General features: G+C 48.6%; 1 protein-coding gene across 11 annotated transcripts in view; it reads left to right on the forward strand.

Annotated features, from left to right (window-relative positions):
- LOC105464930 (transmembrane protein 241) overlaps window positions 1-21,295 on the forward strand; it is a 160,092-nt gene that overhangs the window by 136,322 nt on the left and 2,475 nt on the right. For 3 of the 11 annotated variants that reach the window (XM_011713066.3, XM_071085536.1, XM_071085535.1), the window contains one exon: window positions 406-877. The exons of 1 other annotated variant lie outside the window; for it this stretch is intronic. In XM_011713066.3, the coding sequence (XP_011711368.1) occupies window positions 406-736 (331 nt within the window). In that variant the 3' untranslated portion in view covers window positions 737-877. Of the gene's footprint in view, window positions 1-405; window positions 8,922-10,371; window positions 10,970-12,458; window positions 15,419-16,405; window positions 20,369-21,295 lie in introns of those variants that run through there. 7 more of the 11 variants (XM_011713096.3, XM_011713107.2, XM_011713075.3 and 4 more) reach the window with 6 other exon arrangements.

The following is a 21,295-nucleotide window of genomic DNA, read 5'->3' on the forward strand; positions in this document are numbered from 1 at the left end:
GGCACCTCTGAAAAAGGGCTCTCCCCATCAGACACCTACCACCATAGCCCCTTGATGATGGCCCAGCACAGGCCCCAGAAGACTGACGGAATTCAGATAGACTGTCTGTGGCGAGGTTCAAAATAGAAAGTGGAGAGGACTTTGGCTGTATTACATTTGAAGGATGTTAAAATATTCAGCTCTTCTTCCCTCACTGTCTCCAGTTCTCCCACTGCTTTTTCATTTTCAGATCACTGGCCATGTGTCTTTCTGTGCTGGTGGGAAAATGATGATTCCCCACTTGTATTTTCACCTTTAAATGTTCTGTAGTTTACATGAAATGAAAAGATTCTGAGATTGTCACCTTAATTTTAAGAATATGGATACCTGTGTGATTTCGTATGCCTCAGCCCAATTTGCCAACAGCACCAGAGGCGTCTATGGGATCGCTCCTGCCGGAAGTCTGTGTTTCTGCCAGAGAGCACTAACCCAAGTGCTCACCCTCACCGAGTCGGGATGTGTGGGATGCTTCACCTACTTCCCCGAGGGAAGGTATCGAGCCCGCCTCCCAGCCTTCTCACCTCCCATGTGTACCCGAGGTCTGCCCCGAGTGATTGGAGCGATTCCTGGGCTTGACCTGGAAGCATGGCAGTCCGGGCTGGTGATGAGTCACAGTCGCAGAATGAGGGGAGGCACCCCTTGCCCTGTGTATGTGGGTGCCAGGCGGCTCAGGGGTCCCAGGGGATTGGAGAGCTGACCTTCTGCTGCTGTTTGCAGCGTCCTGCTTGGTGCACTTGGAGAGGCCTTGCTGGTTTTCTCAGAGCGGAAGGGCTCCTGAACAAGACGGTCAAGAGAAGGAGACTCACCAGCTGCTGCGGGAGACCATCACTCCTGGTCTCATAGCTCCCTGTTGAATGTGTCGGAAAGAGGAACGCAAGGACAGTGGGCAGCGCCATCGCCCTCACCCACGTGAATGTGGTGGTGGCTGATGAGGCCAAGGCCCTGCTGCTTCAAGGAGTGCCCTTTCTGGGGGTCTGCAGGTCGCTGCAGAGGAGCGGTCTGTTACGTCTTCCCATTTGGAAGCTGGTTCTGCAGAAACAGGAAGTACAGGATTTCACAGGCTGGCTCTACTCACCTCGACTGAGCTTCACACCTCTGGATGCCACATGCTGTCTCCCAAAGACTGCTTTCGGTGCGAGGTAGTGGGCCTAAGGGGTTTGGTTGTCTTTTTTTTTTTTTTCATTTTTAAAATTTTAAAATTTTTATTTATTATTATTTTTTAAAGACAGGGGCTCTGTTGCCTAGGCTGAAGCGCAGTGGTACGATCACAGCTCACTACAGCCTTGATCTCCTAGACTCAAGCCATCCTCCTGCCTCAGCATCCAGAGTAGCTGGTGTGCACCACCACACCCGGCTCATTTTTTCTATTTTTATTGTTTTAGGGATGGGGATCTCACTGTGTTGCCCAGGCTGGTCTGAAACTTCTGGGCTCAAGCAGTCCTCCCACCTCGGCCTCCCAAAGTATTGAGATTACAGACATGAGCCACTGCACCTGGCCTTTCTCATTTTTATTTTTAAATTGACAGACAAAATAGTATGCATTTATCATGCACAACACAATGCTTTGGGAATGGTTAAATCTAGCTAACAAATGCATTACCTCACACAGTTATCATTTTTATGGTGAGTCTTGGTTGTATGTTTTGTTTCGTTCGTGATTTTACATCCTTGGAGTCTCCTCTGGGTCCGTCCGTCCTTTGCTGTCATGCTGGCTTGCCTAAGGCCTACCCTCACCTGTGTACCAGCATTTTAAACTCTGGAGTGAGTGATGTTACTTTCTGTGGTTGATGTTACTATTCATTTCCTGCCTCTAAACTTCTCGTGGTCCTTATAAACTTGTCAGGATGTGTGTTGCATTGAATTCTGCATGTCCTTTTTTTGCCAGTCATTAGGTTAAGCTGGTACTGACTTGTCATCAGAGGAAACAGGATTTATGAGCACTGACAGATGTCTTCCCTGGGCAAAAAAATAAACAGTATATGTATACACACACATATACATATTTATATTTGTATTTCTTAAAGCTTTTAATCCCTTTCATTCCCTGATATCTCAGAGATTTCACATCATTGAACACTGAAGTATATTTTTCAGGCCAGATGAAAAATTGTATTAAAACCCTATTCCTGGTCAGGCGCAGTGGCTCACGCCTATAATCCCAGCACTTTGGGAGGCCGAGGTAAGCAGATCACCTGAGGTCAGGAGTTCAAGACCAACCTGGCCAACATGGTGAAACCCTATCTCTACTAAAAATACAAAAACATTAGCCTGATGTGGTATTGTATGCCTGTAGTCCCAGCTACTCGGGAGGCTGAGGTAGGAGAATTGCTTGAAGCTGGTAGGTGGAGGTTGCAGTAAGCCAAAATTACACCACTGCACTCCAGCCTGGGCAACAGAGTGAGACCGTCTCAAAAACAACTACAACAACAACAACAAAAACCCTATTCCTTGCCTTTGTAGGAGTCAAAATAAATGAACTTTTTTTTCTTTTTTTTATTATTATACTTTCAGTTCTGGGGTACATGTGCAGAACGTGCAGGTTTGTTACATAGGTATACACGTGCCATGGTAGTTTGCTGCACCCATCCACCCATCATCTACATTAGGTATTTCTCCTAATGTTATCCCTCCCCTACCCCCACACCCCAACAGGCCCCGGTGTGTGATGTTCCCCTCCCTGTGTCCATATGTTCTCATTGTTCCAACATAAATGAATTTACACAAAATGGTCACTTGTTTCTGAACCCACCAAGAAAGTTTAAAAAAATAATGACTAACTCTAAATATTTCTGTTCCTAAGAGATGTTTCACATACTTGACCACTCTGCCAGGTGTCAGAGAGTGTGGGCCATTCAGGGTGACCCATGAGTCCTCCTCAAGCAGGGAGCTAGGCCCCGTAGTGTTGAGTACCCATGTATTGATGGAGACCCCCTGCCCTGGCATCTGGGAAATATGCATGCCCATACTCAGCCCCATGGAGAATACCGTCAGCTCAGTCGGTGGCTGTTGTTGCTTCTGCATGTGTTCCCCAACTTGTTGAGAAAAGAAAGAGAAAAAGAAACAAATAGCAATGGATTCGTGTATTTGGAACTTGAGTACCCTAAATTCATGCCCTTGTCTTTTCCTGGTCTCTGCTTCTCATGTAAGGTGAAAATGCTAAGAGTGACCTTAACACACATGGCTTTCAACTTACTTTTGTTGTTGTTTCGTCTTGTTGTTTGTTTCCATGAAAAATATTTGTATTATTTTTTTCTAACCTCCAGCTGATTAAACAGGTACCTGACACTTACTAATTTGAAGGAAAAATAATAGTAGCTGCCTGACATACCCTCTTATTTTGAAGAGTCTCTACTTGTTTTTTTCATTTAAATTTTTTTTTATTTTTAGTTCTGGGGTACATGTGCAGGTTTGTTACATAAGTAAATGTGTACCATGGTGGTTTGCTGCATCTATCTACCCATCACCTAGATATTAAGCCCAGCATGCATTGGCTATTTTTCCTAATATTCTCCCTCCCTCCCCACCCTATGACAGGCCCCGGTATATGTTGTTCCCCTCCCTGTGTCCATGTTCAACTTATTTTTGTTCTTCATCTAGGATGTCAAACTTTCTAGAGACTGAGGATCAAATAGAAAATCTGGGTTTAGAATTGTCCTTATTCTCTTGCTCCCATAAAACTCTATAAAACGGAGACCAGTTCTTTTCCACTTGCAGAAAGTGGCATGTGTCCAAGTGTCATTTTATACCTGTCTTTCCAAGTGCCATTTAAGCAAATGGAGGTTCTGATGACTGCAAAGAGCCATGCAGTTCAAACCCAGTCCTCTTTCCAGCAGAACTGGCCCCAAAAGCTTTTGCTGAGAAGTTTTAGCTCCTTTTTCAGATGGTTCTCTAGCAAGCCCGTATTTTTTTGTTGCTGTTTGGTTGTTTGAATTGTCTTTCAGAGTCCTGTTTTTTTGTTGTTGTTTGTTTGTTTTGTTTCGTTTGCTTGAGATAGGGGTTCACTGTGTTACCCAGGCTCGAGTAAAGTGGTGCAGTCACAGCTCACTGCGGCCTCAACCTCCCAGGTTCAAGCAATCCTCCCACCCCAGCCTCCCAAATGGCTGGGACTACAGGCACGTGCCACTACACCTAGCTACTTTTTTATTCTTTGTAGACATGGGGTCTCACTATGTTGCCCTCAGCCCGTTGTTCTTAAAATCTTGGATCTTTTCTTACATTGACACCAGCAAGAGCAGAGGATAAGTCATTTCGTCCGTATGCTATCAGTTTCCTTCCATTTCTATTGGTTCTTGGGCCTTTTTATTCAAGCTTTAACCACCATCTTCTATGCCCAAGTTCACGTGTTCAGCACTGAATGGAGGGTGAGCCCAAAGACCTGAACAGTGGAGTGGCCCCCTCACTGTAGCCCTGAGCTCCCATTTTCTGCACAGGGAGTCTCCAAGTAACCCCACACTGTCCCTTTGCCCTTGGATCCTGTTTGGCGCCTGATGACCTTAATCCTCACTGGACCCCAGTCAGAGCCTTGGGATTTTGGGGCTTTTTTTATTGGTATAAATAAAGAATGTGCTTTCTATTAGGAGAGGCAAGGTTGTATACAATGGTGTATTATTACTTATCTGCTGTGAATATAAAGAAAAATAAGGGCCAGGCATGGTGGCTCAAGCCTGTAATCCCAGTACTTTGGGAGGCTGAGGTGGGAGGACTGATTGAACCCAGGAGTTTGAGACCAGTCTGGGCAACACAGTGAGCCCCCATCGCTACAAAAATAAAAAATAAAAATTAGCCAGGCATGGTGGCACATACCTATAAGTCCCAGTTACTCAGGAGATTGAGGCAGGAGGATTGCTTGAGCTCAGGGATCAAGGTTGCAATGAGCCATGACTGTGCCACTGCACTCTAGCCTGGGTAGCAGAGCCAAACCCTGTCTCTAAAAATGATAATAAAGGAAAAATAAATCATTTATTTTCTTTCCTTTGCCTTTCTTTCTGTTCTCTTCAATCCTGGCAGGGGAGTATTACAGAAAATATTTGTGTTACCCCTGGGGAGGGAGTTCTTGTAGCTTAAACCCAGATCCAGACTCCTCTTTCTGCCCACATCCAGGCCACTGAGCTTGGAACAGGGAAGGGTCTACCCAGTGCCTCTAGCCCTGTGCTGTCCAGTGCGATGCCCCTGGCCACCTGTGGCTTTGGAGCCCTGGAGTGTGGTTGGGCCCGATTCAGATGGGCTGTAAGTGTAAGAACACACTGGTTTCAAAGACTTAATGTTTTTTAAAGAGAATGTAAGATATCACATCATTTTTTCTATTGATTACATGTTAATATTTTTTATATATTGGGCTAAATAAAATATACTATCAAAATTACTTTCTCTTGTTTCTCTTTATCTTTTGTAATTGACCACTAGAAAATTGGAGTTCATAGATGTGGCTCCCAAGGTATGTCTGTTGGTCATTGCTGATTTATTTTTATTTATTTATTTATTTTTGAGATGGAGTTTCGCTCTTGTTGCCCAGGCTGGAGTGCAATGGCGCGATCTCGGCTCACTGCAACCTCTGCCTCCCGGGTTCAAGCAATTCTCCTACCTGTGCCTCCCAAGTAGCTGGGATTACAGGCATGCACCACCATACCTGGCTACTTTTGTATTTTTTTTTTAGTAGAGATGGGGTTTTACCATGTCGTTCAGGCTGGTCCCGACCTCCCACCTCAAGTGATCCGCCTGCCTCGGCCTCCCAAAGTGCTGGGATTACAGGTGTGAGCCACCGCGCCTGGCCTTATTGCTGATTTAGAGCAGTTCACCTACACTGGGGCCAGGGAAGTGGCAAAAGAAGGGGCTGTTGGTGGTGGTTGCTGGGGTTACTGACCCAATAATAATATTTAAGATTATAGTTACTGATGCCTATTTCATGCCAAGCACTGTGCTAGGTACTCTCCAGGCTTCCTGTCATCGATTCTTCCCAATAAGTGCGGGGGACATTCTCTTCATTTTACCAAGGAGATTGAAAAGATTCAGTAACTTTTCCAGGCCCATCCAGCTGGGACTCCAACCCAGGTTATTCAAAGCCCATGCTTTGAACCTTCATGCTGGAGAGTTCTGTTGAGAAGGAGGAAGGAGGTCCCCGTGTCTCACAGGGGTTGTCAGTTCTGCAAGAAGTGCTGAGGTGTGGATTCCTCACATCTCTGAGGTGATGTATGACTCTTCCTGAAGGCCACGCTCCTTCCCTTTGCCACCGGACAGGGTCCGTGGCCTGCTCTGCAACTGCTTTCCCAGCATGTCCCAGTTTCTTTCCCCGGCCGCCTCCCTCAGGTTCTGTCTGAGACTCTTTGTGGATGGGGTTGGAGCAACCAGGAGCACTTGGGAAATGGCACTGCGCTCACCTGAACTATCACTCTGAGTGTTTCCAGAGCACATAGCCACTGTTTGTTGGTTCTCAGTTTGTTTTCAGGCAATGGCATGTTCAGATAGCTGAGGAGCTCGAAGGTTGAAGGAAAAGCTGCAGCCTCTGGACCCTGAGAGGCAGTGTCATGAGAGGACACCATTCTTTTCACTGGGTCTGCATGCCCAAAAAAGGGAGTACAGTCACAGATCGGGGTGAAAGCATAAGCAGGTAATACCGTAAGTGGTTAGTCACGCTTGGAACATGACATCTCTATTGAGAAGTTGCCTCGGACAAAGTATTGAAATAGGATATGGAATTGGCAGGAAGTTCAAGTGGTTAGGACTCATTTGAGGTTACTTAATGGTCCTTTGATCCTTGTTCTGGGGAAAGCCAGTCAAAGGGGTGAGACTTTTGGGCTTCTCCTGGCCCCACCCATTGTCCCTGGCTTCAGGCTGTGTCCCTGAGCCCAGCCCGGAGAGAGGCAGTGGTGACTTGTCTCCAAAGATGCCCTGCCTCCATCCCAGTGGTATTCATGCTGCTCTACAGTTCTGTTCATTTCTCTTGGGTCTGGGCTGGCGCTGCGCCTTGCCTGTAGCCAATAAGATGTGATGGCAATGGTGCTCTGTGACTCCGAAGGCTGGGTCAAAGCAGCCTTGCAGTGTCTGCCTTGGTCTTCTGACTGCCTCGGGAGCCCTGAGCTGCTGTGCAGGAGACGCCAGGCGTGGGCGCTCCAGGAGACAGGCCCCACTGAGCCCAGCCTTGCAGCCGTCTTGCCAAACCACTCAACTCATGAAGGAGGCTATCCAGGGTCTTCCATACCGGCCCGTCTGCCAGCCGAGTGCCATCAGGTGACCTCAGTCAGTGCCACATGGGGCAGAAGAATCACCCTGCCCAGCAGTCCCTGAATGAAAACCTGCCACAAAAGCATGAGATATTGTAAAATCATTTTAAGCCACTAAGTTTTGGGACAGCATGTTACGCAACAATAGAAAATAGAGCTGAGGCCCACCGTCCTGCCCTTTCTGCAAGATGCTAACATAAGTGGGCTGCCCTCTGAGACCCTTGAACTCTGTTCTTCTCAGGCAGATCCAGTCTGGACTCTGAGCCCCTCCCCTGTCTAGACTCTTATTCTAGGAGTACCGTTCTCCACTGCAGCTGACCTCAGCCCAGACGCTGTTCTCGGAGGAAGACCCCACGGACGGTCCATGCCTTGTTCAGACCCCATTGCAGGGCAGGACCCACAGCCCTTAGCCATTGGCTCAAAGTACATCATTCATTCATTCAAAAGATATTGAGACCTTCTGAGTGCCAGGCTCTGTTTTAGGATCTGAGAATATAACCACGAATGAGATGAGCCCTCCTGGGACTTGCTTTCTAGTGGCAGAGACAGGCAACAAACACGGGAATAGAATTTCAAAATGACGGGTGTGGTGACTCATGCCTGTAATTCCAGATCTTTCAGAGGCCAAGGTGGGTGGATCACCTGAGGTCAGGAGTTCGAGACCAGCCTAGCCAACATGTGTTTCTACTAAAAAATACAAAAAAAAAATTAGCCAGGTGTGGTGGCAGGCACCTGTAATCCCAGCTACTTGAAAGGCTGAGGCAAGAGAATTGCTTGAACCCAAGAGGTGGAGATTGCAGTAGGTCAAGGATGCGCCATTGCACTCCAGCCTGGGAGAGAGTGAGACTCCATCTCAAAAAAAAAAAAAAAAAAAAATTCAGAGTGAGTTAAATGCTTTTAAGGCAATAAGGCAGAAAAGGGAGACAAAGATGGATTCTCCTGAGGAGCTGATGGAAGGTGAGGAATTTCTCTTCCAAAATGTGCAGAATCACACACACCGGCTTAGCATATAGTATGGGGGATTTGTTCTCCTTGAAGTCTGAGGGCCTCTCCAGGCTGTAGAATTCAGGTGAAGGGTGACTGAGTGAGATATGCTTTAGGGGACACACGGGCAAAGTCCAGGAGCCCCACAGGCAGACACCACCGCCTTCCCCGCTGTTGGTTCTGGGAGGCCAGGGCAATCAGGCCCCCATCGGCCCTGGGCAGACCCTTGCTGGCTGGCTCTGGGATGCTCTAAGTCTGGCACGGGAGAGAAGATAGGCAGACTTGAAGTAGACCCCATGGTTAGTTTCAGGGGCATGAAACCTGTGGGAGGTGCTGAGGAAGTGCTGGGAGGGAAGGTGCACTCTGTAACTGTGCGGCCCATCACCGGGCTGACTGCGGGCCTCCCATGCTTCGCCCACGTGGCATCTCACTTCATCCTCTCCAGGGGCCTCTGAGGGACATGTATCAGTCTCATTTTGTGGAGGAGACAAATACAGGAGGTCAGCGCCTTCCTGAAGGTCCTTGACTGGCTAAAGGGGCCGTCTGCCCACGCATCCCCTGCCTCTTAACTCTCACAGCATTCTGCCTCCCCCACAGGAAGCTCCGGTTCAGAAAGGCTGAGTAGATGGGACCAAGTCAGAGGTGGAGAAGGCCAATCATGTTCCAGGAATGAGGCGGAAGGTAGGTGGCACCAGCCCAGGGTGTGATTGAGTGTAGGGACGGGAAATAACATTTGCCAGCGTGGTTAATGGAAAAACCAAACTCTGTAAAATGTTTTAAAGAGGTTTATTCTGAGTCCATATGAGTGACTGGGCCTTGGGGAGCAGCCTCAAGGGGTCCTGAGAAAGTGATCCCAAGGCAGTTGGGTTACAGTTTGGTTTTATATACATGATGGGGAGACAGATGTTAGAGGCAAAAACAAAAACCCGTACATGGGAGTTGTATGTTGGTTCAACCGGAAAGTCAGGACAACTCGGAGCAGGGACTTACAGGTCATAGGTAGATTCAAAGATTTTCCGATTGGCAACCCGTTGAAAGGGTTAAGCATCGTCCCAAGACTTCAAGTCAGTAGAAAGAAATGCTCGCATTAAGGTAAGGGGAATTGTGGGGGTCCAGATTCTTGTTGTATAGATGAAGCAGCCTTCAGAGAGAATAGATGGTAAAATAAAGCTTAAGCCTACTGGGCTGCATTCCCAGGAGACCAGGTGTTCTTAGGCACAGGATGAGTTAGGAGGTCAGCACAAGATCAGGTCACAAGGACTTTGCTGATAAAACAGGATGCGGTCAAGAAGCCGACCAAAACCTACCAAAACCAAGGTGGCAATGAAAGTGACCTTTGGTTGTCCTCACTGCTTGTTAGACTCTAATTATAATGCATTACCATACTAACACACACTCCCACCAGCACTGTGACCGTTTACAAATGCAATGGCAACGTCAGGAAGGTACTCTATATGGTCCAAAGGGGAGGAAGCTTCAGTGCAGGGGGAATTACCCATCTCTTTCCTGAAAAACTAATGAATAATCCACCTTTTGTTTAGCATGTAATCAAGAAGTAACTACAAGTATACTCGGTTGAGCAGCCCATGCCACTGCTCTGTCTATGGAGTAGCCATTCCTTTATTCCTTTCCTTTTTATTTTTTGAGACGGAGTCTTGCTCTGTCACCCAGGCTGGAGTGCAATGGCTCAATCTCAGCTCAGCGCAACCTCCGCCTCCCAGGCTCAAGTGATTCTCCTGCCTCAGCCTCCCGAGTAGTTAGGATTGCAGGCATGCGCCACCACACCTGGCTAATTTTCTATTTTTAGTAAAGACGGGGTTTCTCCAGATTGGTCAGGCTGGACTCAAACTCCCAACCTCAGGTGATCCACCCACCTCGGCCTCCCAAAGTGCTGGGATTAGAGGCATGAGTCACCATGCCCGGCCTACTTTCTTTTCTTCTTCTTCTTTTTTTTTTTTTTTGAGACTGGGTCTCTCTGTGTTATCCAAGCTAGAGTGCAGTGGTGCAATCTCAGCTCACTGCAGCCTCAACCTCCCCAGCTCAAGCGATCCTCCCACCTCAGCCTCCTGAGTAGCTAGGACATGCACCACCATGCCTGGCTAATTTTTTTTTTTTTTTTTTTTTTTTGTAGGGATAGGGTCTCACTCAGGCTGATCTCCAACTCCTGAGCTTAAGCAATCCTCCCACGTTGGCCTCCCAAAGTGCTGGGGTTACAGGTGTGAGCCACCATGCCCAGCCTTCCTTTACTTGCTTAATAAACTTGCTTTCACTTTATGCACTTGCCCCGAATTCTTTTTTGTGTGATGTCCAAGAGCACCCTCTTGGGGTCTGGATCAGGACCCCTTTCTGGTAATGTTGTGATCTCTGTTTTAATGTGAATGCTGGTCAGTTGTACCTAAATTCCAAAAGGGAGAGGGTGTAACAAGGCGTGTTTGGCCGGGCGCGGTGGCTCAAGCCTGTAATCCCAGCACTTTGGGAGGCCAAGGCGGGTGGATCACGAGGTCAGGAGATCGAGACTATCCTGGCTAACATGGTGAAACCCCGTCTCTACTAAAAATACAAAAAACTAGCCGGGCGTGGTGGCGGGCGCCTGTGGTCTCAGCTACTTGGGAGGCTGAGGCGGGAGAATGGCGTGAACCCGGGAGGCGGAGCTTGCAGTGAGCCGAGATCACGCCACTGCACTCCAGCCTGGGAGACACAGCGAGACTCCGTCTCAAAAAAAAAAAAACAAAAAAAAAAAAACAAGGCGTGTTCGACCTCCTTTCCCGCCATGGCTGGGAATTCAGTTTCTCAGGTTTCTCTGGGGTCCCCTCAGTCACCTGGAGGGCTTAGGATGTTATTTTTGATTTACAGCACCCACCATGCACAGTGCAGGTGCCTCCTATATGTATGTTACCTACTCATGACCCTAAAGGGGCCAGCACACAGATGAGGCCTGCGAGCCCCTGACAGGGCAGGACACTTCCCCAAGGTCATGCTTTCTGCATTACTAGGCCAAGATTCTAAAGTGGCTTCCAAAACCAGCCCTCCCTCTCACCTCGCCGTGTGCCAGGTTGTTTCTGGGCATAGTCCCCCACGCCCACCCCTACCCTGGGGTCACTGGGTTGTGGACAAACCAGAGGAGACAAGCTCCCCATGGACAGCCCTCACTTCGGGGCTCCGGGGTGCTGGTGCTTGGCCCAGGCATTGGCTGCCTGCAAGGTAGCTCCGGATCCTTGGACCCAACAGCAAACCGCTGGGGAGGCCAAGCCATTCTGGCGCTTGCGCAAGGCTCCCTCTATTCTGGAAACATCTCAGGGATGGCAGACATTCCGCGCTCCCCAGCGAGCCAAGCGAATCTTTGCTCCTGCTGTCAGCTGATTTTCAGTGGCCGGACTCGCAGTGGTTTACCCTAAGTAAAACAAACAATGGCATATAAACCTAGGCCAGTTCTATCCAGGATCAACTGGGGCGGAGTCTGAAGAAACTCCCTTGCCACCCAACTTCCTTGGCCACGAGGGTAAAGTCTCATTTAAGCAGTTGTCTGAGCCAAAAGGAGTATTTGAGTCATTGATTTCCTGCTCTGTGGAAGGCCTACAGGATTAGCAAAGGCAAAGTGTCTGCACATGCGTCTTTGTGCCCTGATTGAGCCTCGGGGAGCCGTGGAAGCCCTTGGGATTTCAGGAGTCAATGCAGGCACCACTCACCTGGGCCAGTTGATTTGCATGGCAAATAGAAGTTAAGTGGAGCTGTTAGTGAAAAGGGCTCCTCTAAGTGGGAGATGGAACCAGGGTTCTGTCCCAGGCATTCTCACCATCCTGGAAAGTTATTTCAATCAGCCCTTCATTTATTTCCTCATTCCTTCTTTTTTTTTTTTTTTTTTTTTTTTTTTGAGACGGAGTCTCGCTCTGTCGCCCAGGCTGGAGTGCAGTGGCGCGATCTCGGCTCACTGCAAGCTCCGCCTCCCGGGTTCACGCCATTCTCCTGCCTCAGCCTCCCGAGTAGCTGGGACTACAGGCGCCCACAACCGCGCCCGGCTAATTTTTTGTATTTTTAGTAGAGACGGGGTTTCACCGTGGTCTCGATCTCCTGACCTTGTGATCCGCCTGCCTCGGCCTCCCAAAGTGCTGGGATTACAGGCGTGAGCCACCGCGCCCGGCCTCCTTCTTTCATCAGATGCAGATTGGATGCAACAGGAATGGGGGTTCTTTCTGAGGGTTTTTTTGGTCTTTGTTACAGGTGTCTGCGCTTTGTCTAGCAGGGCTGTTCTACCACCGGCCCAGGTAGCCACTCCCGTCGCTGGAGGCTGCAGGCCCATCGTGCTGAGTTGTCCTCGAGGCATAATCTCTCTGGTTCCGGCAGGAACAGCTCTGGTGACTCTCTTTGTGATTGTAGACTTAAAGCAAACACACCTCCCTGTTCTCAGGGAGACCCTGTGTCTTAGACACACAGAGATGTTTTTAAAACAACAGCTTTGTCCAGGCGCGGTGGCTCACTCCCGTAATCCCAGCATTTGGGGAGGCCATGGCAGGCAGATTGCTTGAGCTCAGGAGTTCGAGGCCAGCCTGGGTAACCTGGTGAAACCCCATCTCTACTAAAAGTTAAAAACAATTAGTTGGGCGTGGTTGTGCATGCCTGTGGTCCCAGCTATTTGGGAGGCTGAGGTGGGAGGATCACTCAAGTCCAGGAGGTCAAGGCTGCAGTGAGCTCTGTTTGTGCCACTGCATTCCATCCTGGGTGACAGAACGAGATCTTGTCTCAAAAAAAGTAAAATAAATAAATAATAGCTTCATAGAAATATAATCCACATGCCCTAAGATGTACCCATTTAAAGTGTACAATTCAGTATACTTTAAATTCTGTAGTTTTTAGTATATTCACAGAATTCTGCAACCATTATCACTAATTGTAGAACATTTTCTTCATCTCAAAAAGAACCCCATACCCATTGTCATTCCACCCTCCTCCCTTCCACTGACCTAGGCAGCCACAAATCCACTTTCTATCTCTATGGATTGGCCTGTTTTGGAGATTTCATATGCACGGGATTGTGCAATGTGTGGGCTTTTGTGTTAGGCTGAGGTTTTTAAGTGGTTCATGTACCTCTATTAAAAGCTGCCTTCCCTACCTGGGGGTGGGGAGAGGGGCGGGTGGGAGTCCTCCACGCAGGGCATGGAAAAATTAGGGGTGGGACTAAGGGACCCTGGAAGCTGGAGACAGGTGAGGGAGCTCCAGAGGCAGGCGACAGGAGGGGCATAGTCAACACTTCCAGAAACCTGGTAGCCGGGCTTAAGTTTTATTTTTCAGCTACCGCCCTGTTATCCTCAGGCCTTTAGTCAAGTCTGTTATGCATGACAGTCTCGTGTTGCCTGTGGCCTGTGCTTTGGGGAATAAAGTGTTTGGGTCCCATTTTGTGGTGAAGGTGGACAGGGGAGAGTAAAGTGGTCACCACTGTCAGGTGGCCCCACTTTAAGCTTTTAGCTCTTGGCAGCTGTACTCTTCTTCCCAGAGATCTTGAAGATACAGCCAAGTCAAAATTGTTGTATCGCGTTCACGTGTGTAGCAACTACTTCTGAAATACCCACTTGAGGGAAGCATTCTGTCCCAGCAAAAGATTACAGACATGGCTCGTAGAGGAAGCCACTCTGACAGGACAGATTCAGGTGCACACAGGACAAGAGGAAGGGAACCAGGGGACAGAGTGGAGAGCGGCCTTGAGAACTGCCGGCCTCAGCCTCAGTACCCCGCCACAGCCTTGGTCTCACAGTGGAGACCCGTTAATAACCTCACCCCAGGGCAGGAGCAGACCCAATGGACAGAGGTCTCAGAAAGCAGTCTGCTGGTGCTGGGCTTGGTCCCCACCTGTGCAGTCCACTGCATGCACACATGCCCAACCCGGCCAAGGCCCGTCTGCAGGCACAAGCTCAGCCCCGCTGCCTGCAGTGCAGGGTCTGGTGCATGGCTCTGGGCCCTGTGCACAGATGCCCATTGCTTATCACCATGCACTCCCTCCTCTTCCTGACTAGATTCATTTCCTAGGGTTGCCGTAACAAAGAACTGCAAACTTGGTGACTTCAACAACAGAAATTGCCTGGGCGCAGTGACTCACACCTGTAATTCCAGCACTTTAGGAGGCCAAGGTGGGAGGATCACTTGAGCCCAGGAGTTCAAGACCAGCCTGGGCAACAAACATAGTAAGATCCTGTATTTAAGGAGGGGGGGGGAATATATATATGTACATATGAGATACTAAATATATTTTACCTATATATATATGTCTCTCTATATAACAACAGACATTTATTATTACTACAGTTCTGGAGGCTGGAAGTCCAAATTCAAGGCTTCAGCAGGGCTGATTCCTTCTGAGGGCTATGAGGGAGGGATCTTTCCAGGCTTGTCTCCTTGCCTTGTAGATGATGTTTCCTCCCTGTGTCTCCATGTCGTCTTCCTTCTCTATGTGCCTGTATCTGTGTCCTATTTTACCCTTCCTAGAAGGACTAGGGTCCCACCTTAAGGACCTCATTTTAACTTGATTTCCTCCATAAAGACCTTATCTCCAAATAAGGTCACATTCTGAGATATTGGGAGTTAGGACTCCAGCCTATATTTTTAGGGGACTCATAGCACTCAGTAGCAGAAGTCTGATTTTATTTAAGAAGCTATGTATCCAGCTAACAGACTGCCTTTCCCAGTATCCCTTGCAGCCCTTGCAGTTTATATGAACAAGTTCTGACTGATGAGATATAAGCAGAAGTTGATGGGGGAGATGTTGGGGACAGTTCCTTAGAAGAATCTCAGATAGGTAGAAGAGGCCCTTTTCTCTATATTCTTCCTGCTTCTCACCTGGATTGAAGATGTGATAGCTAGAGTTCTAGCATCCATCTTGGTCCTTGAGGCAACTTTGAAGTTGGAAGCTGTGGTCTAAGGATAGTGGAGCAGAAGCTGAACAGGCCTGAATCTCTGAGGAGACAAAGGCACTGCCAGATCAGCCAGACCACCTACCTCCAACCCTTTCTCCTTTTCTCTTTTTTAATTTTAATTTTATTTTTTATTTTTATTTTTTTTGTTTTTTGAGACAGGGTCTTGCTCTGTCACCCAAGCTGGAGTGCAGTGGCACAATCACAGCTCACTGCAGCCTCAAACTCCCAGGCTCAAGTGATCCTCCCACCTCAGCCTATGAGTAGCTGGGACCACAGGTAAGCCGCACCACACCCAGCTAATTTTTTTTTTATTTATTTTAGTAGAGTTGAGATCTCACCATGTTACTCAGGTTGGCCTTGAACTCCTGAGCTCAAGCAATCCTCCCACCTCGGCCTCCCAAAGTGCTGGATTATAGGCATGAGCCACCACACCCAGCCCTAATCTTCTTAATGATAAAAATGGGAGTTATAATACCATGGCTATTTTAATCATATTAGACATGATTTCATGTGTAGCAATTTAGCACCACGCCCAGCATGATGGCCATTATTAGTTTGATTACTAATTTATAGTCATGATAGCCCCTAGGAAATGATGGATTATAGTAATTATAGCCCCCAGGAAATATAGGAGTATAACCCCCAGGAAATGATGGCCATGAATAGTTTGATGACTACACTTTCTAGTAAATTGCTGTTCTGCTCCTGGCGTGACGCTACACTGACTTCTGAAAGCCAGACTTTTGCTTTTTCCAAAGACCAAGTCTCTGACTTATATTCTTTGTGTTCCTTAAGCTCCCATTGTACTCTCTGCCTTCTTTTGGTCTTGAGAACCTCATTAGCACATGTAGTCCCTAGGTTGTGTGGGTTCCAATTCCCTTCCAGGCCCCTTCTGGGAGGGTTCAGCCTTCTGTACTCAGCCAGGGCACCAGATAAGTCAGGATGGGGGAGTAGGTGGGGCTCTACATTCTGCCCAGTGGTTTTGATCAGTGGAAGAGGGTCTTCCCAAGAAGAGAGTAGGAAATTGATTGGAAAGATAGACCCATTTTTCATCCCTTCCCTTTGCCCATGCCATTTACAATGTGATGAAGCCATTCCGCCACTGCTTGGACTTGGGCTAGCCTCGTGACTTGCTTTAGCCAATAAATACAGTAGAAGTGGTACTGCCCGTTTTGGAGTCTAGACCTTAAGAAGTGTTGTACATTCCACATGTTCTATTGGACTTCTGCTTTGACGAGGACTCCATCTTTGATCCAACTTTAGACAGACTCCTCTGAGCCCTCCTCCTCGGAGCCCCAAGACCTTGTCCTCGGCCTGCTCAACCTAGTTCAGCAAGAATTCTGCCAAGCCAGTTTAGCAAAAATCACCCCTAGTCTTGATGCCTAACAAGTTCCTCTTGATAAATTGACTCCTTCACCCTGCCTATTGGCTAGAAATCCCTAGCTACCTCTGTTGTATCCAAAGTTAAGTTTAATCTCTCTCTCCTATTGCAGTAGTCTTGAATAAAGTTTCCCTTACCTGTTTAACTCTGTCTGGTGCAGTTTTTCTTTGACAACTTCCACCATGAGAACAAGCCCAGACTAGCCTGCTGGAGCATGAGAGACCATGTGGAGCAGAGCTAAGTCCTCCCAGCCAAGGCCATCTGTGTTAGTCCGTTTTCATGCTGCTGCTAAAGACATACCCAAGACTGGAAAATTTACAAAAGAAAGAGGTTTAATTGGACCTACAGCTCCACATGGCTGGAGAAGCCTCACAATCATGGCAGAAGGCAAAGAGGAGCAAGTCCCATATTACATGGATGGCAGCAGGCAAAGAGAGAATGAGGAAGATGTAAAAGCAGAAACCTCTGATAATACCATCAGATCTCGTGAGACTTATTCACTACCACAAGAACAGTATGGGGGAGACCACCCCCATGATTCAATTATCTCCCACTGGGTCCCTCCCCCAACACGTGGGAATTATGGGAGTACAATTCAAGATGAGATTTGGGTGAGGACACAGCCAAACCATATCACTATCCTAACAGCCTTCAGCTGACTGCAGACACACAGGTGAGCCTGGGTGAGACCAACTGAGCTGCCCAGCCAAATCCTAGGCTCATGAGAAAAAAGAAATGGCTATTAGTTTAAACCACCAAGATTTGAGGTGGTTTGGTTTGCAGCATTATCATGGCACTAGATGACAGGTAGAGAGGAGAAGAAAAGGTAACAGAAGCAGAGCAGGACTTTTTGAAGATCTCCTTGCCCTGAGCTCCGTGACTCCTGCAGAGTCCTGTAGCATGAGTGAGGGACAGCCCTGTCTCTTTGGCTGCCACTCCTGGCAAGGGGAGGCAGGGGAACAGGATCGCAGCTGACTCTGTGGGTCCCTCCTCAGTCACCAGGGAGCAAGGAGAGGCAGGGAGGATGCGCATGCAGGCGGGCAGGGACTGGCTAGTGCCTGGGTTGACTTGGCGGTATGTGCCAACTGGAAAACAATTAAGTCCTAGATTCCAAATAACTTCAAGTGCACATGGGTGGGACCGAGCTATGAATAGCAGGCCTCAAGAACTGTGAAATACCAGCACCACAACACTGTCCTCCTCCCCAGGCTGGGGCCCCACCCTGCCTTGGGTCTATTGTTCTCCCACACAGCCTCTCTAGGCCCCTCAGTCCTTTCTTCTACTGGTTTTTTTTTTTTTCCTTCTTTTTTAAATTCTGGTAAAATACACATAACATCAAATGTGCCCTTTTCCCCATTTTTAAGTGCACAGTTCAGTGGTATGAAGTATGTTCACAGTGTTGTACAGCCACCACCACCACACAGTTCAGTGGTTTGAAGCGTGTTCACAGTGTTGTACAGCCACCACCACCACACAGTTCAGTGGTATGAAGCGTGTTCACAGTGTTGTACAGCCACCACCGCCACACAGTTCAGTGGTATGAAGCGTGTTCACAGTGTTGTACAGCCACCACCGCCACACAGTTCAGTGGTATGAAGCGTGTTCACAGTGTTGTACAGCCACCACCGCCACACAGTTCAGTGGTATGAAGCGTGTTCACAGTGTTGTACAGCCACCACCGCCACACAGTTCAGTGGTATGAAGTGTGTTCACAGTGTTGTACAGCCACCACCATCCATTTCTGGGATCTTTTCATCATCCCCAACAGAAACCCCAGCCCACTGAACACTAACTCCTTGTTCCTTCCTTCCCTGTCCCTGGTCACCACCATTCTACCACCTGTGTGTATGAATTTGCCTCTTCCAGAAACCTCACATCAGTGGAGTCACACGACATCTGTCCTTAGGTGTCTCAGCCCCTTATTCTTACCTAGCATTGTTTTTAGACATCTGAAAAGCAGCCCACCAGGGATAGGAGAGCTGCGCCTTCTAGAACACCCCATCCCACTTCCATGTAGAGTTAGGCTACATGACCTTGGCTTTGGGGTACAGGTGTCCCTCTTCCACATCAAGTCCCCAAACAAAACAAAACAAAGCACTCTTTCTGACTCAGCTCCTGAAGAGGCTGTGAGGACCCGCCCCCCTCCATTTACCTGCTCTGCCTTTGCAGTTCAGCTTGTTCTCACGAAGCCCCTTCAGCCTCTGGTTGAAGGAGTGGCCTGCCCCTCCATACCTGTGGGCGTTTCTCGTTAGGTGGAACGAGAGACTTGAGAAAAGAAATGAGACACAGAGACAAAGTATAGAGAAAGAAAAAGTGGGCCCAGGGACCGGCGCTCAGCATACAGAGGACCCACGCAGCGCCGGCACCGGTCTCTGAGTTTCCTCAGTATTTATTGATCATTATCTTTACCATCCTAGAAAAAAGGAAGTGGCAGGATAATAGGATCATTGTAGGGAGAAGGTCAGCAGTAAGACATATGAATACAGATCTCTGTGACATAAGTTTAAGGAAAAGTGCTATGCCTTGATATGCATAGGCAAACATCTCCATAAACCTTTTTAGTGCATAAAGAACAGCATTGCACTAGCACGTCCCACCTTCAGCCCTAAGGCGGTTTTCTCCTTTCTCAGTAAACAGATAATACAATCGGATTTTACACCGAGATGTTCCATTGCCCAGGGATGGGCAGGAGACAGATGCTTTTCTCTATCTGAACCGCCAAGAGGCCTTCTTTCCTCTTATACTAGTCCTCAGCAGAGACCCTTCAGGGTGTCAGGCTGGGGGACGATCAGGTCTTTCCCTTCCCACGAGGCCATATTTCAGACTATCACATGGGGAGAAACCTTGGACAATACCTAGCTTTCCTAGGCAGAGGTCCCTGCGACCTTTGGCAGTGTATGTGTCCCTGGGTACTTGAGATTAAGAGAATGGTGATGACTTTTCACAAGCATACTGCCTTCAGGCACTTGTTTAACAAAGCACACCCTGCACAGCCCCAAATCCGTTAAACCTTGAGTCACCACAGCACATGTCTCTTGCAAGGACAAGGTTGGGGGTAGGGTCACGAATTAACAGCATCTCAAATACAGAACAAAATGGAGTCTCTTATGTCTACTTCTTTCTATATAGACACAGTAACAGTCTGATCTCTCTCTCTTTTCCCCACATCCCATCAGGCAGTGGGGAAGCTGGTGGGGTGAATGATCACCTCGGGTTTGTCTCACCAACCCCCGGAGGGCACGGTTCATGGTCCTTGAGTAACCTCTAGGTGCCTGCCCAGTTTCAGGTCCAAGGCTGCACCTAGAATTATTGCTTCAATAGCTGAGACTCTGGCTTGAGGCAAGTTGGAACAGACCAGTCCTGTGGGGCCAGAAAAATCTGCAGGCACCCAAGGTCTGCTGGCAGCCTGGTTGTGTGAGTGCGTGAGGTCAGGGAGACAGGAGGAGGCAGAACATTGCAAAGTTCCCACCCTCTGCTGCCCCTCCCTGCACCCTACACACACGCACAAGCACTCGCACAAGCACACACACAAGCACACACATACACTCACACAAGCACATACAAGCACACTCACACATACACTCACAAAACACACAAGCACACACAGAAGCACACACAAGCACATACAAGCATACTCACACACTCACAAAACACAAGCACACACACACAAGCACAACAAACAAGCACACAAAACAAGCAGACACAAGCACACACACACAAGCACACTCACACAAGCACACTCACACTCACAAAACACAAGCAGACACACAAGCACACACACACAAGCACACAAGCACACTCACACATTCACACACAACACACAAGCAGACACACAGGCACACACATACACTCACAAGCACACACAAGCACACACGCACAAGCACACACACACACAAAACAGACGCACAAGGACACACACATACACAAGCACACACACAAGCACACACACAAGCGCACACACACGCACACATATACACTCACACAAGCACACACTCGCAAGCACACACTCCCACACCTACCTCAGGGACTCAGGTTTGTAAGGCCTGAGGTGAGGGGACTGCTCCAGGCCTAAGTTAAAGAGTTTTCCAGGGAGTGCGTGGGGGAGGCTGAGCGCGGAATCAGATGTGAGACTGAGGGAAATGGGGCTTTCCCCTCACATGGAGAACACAGTGCTGCCCCGGCCCTGCCTGCGCTGGACACAGCACCTGGGGCCCGGTGGACTAGGGCAACAATGGCAGTGGGGAGGCTGCCTCCAGGGGGCTCAGAGACGGTGGGTGTTCCAGTGGGGACTAGGGGAAGGGGCAGGGAGGGAATGGACCACTGACCAGGCTCCTGTCCAGCATGTATGTGATGGCCAGGGATGGGGACTTTCAGGCCAGCAGGAAACTCAGGCAACATTTGACCACCTTTCCCCACCATGGGGCACCAGGCCGTACATCCCACCTTGTCCCAAGGCATGGAATTTACTTTTATTCTGTGACAAAGCTGATTCTTTCTTCTCAAGAATTATCTACCTCTTTATAATCCATTTTCTTTCCCAATCCTTCGATCAGGGAGTCCATGGATGCCACTGCTGAGGTCTCAGCAGCCTGGCACGTGGTTCTGGGCTGGAGGTGAGTAGCCCATTGAGCCTCAGCTCTCCCATATGTAACATGGAAAGGTAGGGCTGGGAGCCATGGCTCATGTCAATAATTCCAGCCTTTCAGGAGGCTGAGGCAGGAGGGTTGCTTGAGACCAGGATTTGTGACCAGTCTGCACAACAGAGTAAGACT

This window comes from Macaca nemestrina, chromosome 19, assembly GCF_043159975.1.
Source record: "Macaca nemestrina isolate mMacNem1 chromosome 19, mMacNem.hap1, whole genome shotgun sequence".
NCBI lineage: Eukaryota > Metazoa > Chordata > Mammalia > Primates > Cercopithecidae > Macaca > Macaca nemestrina.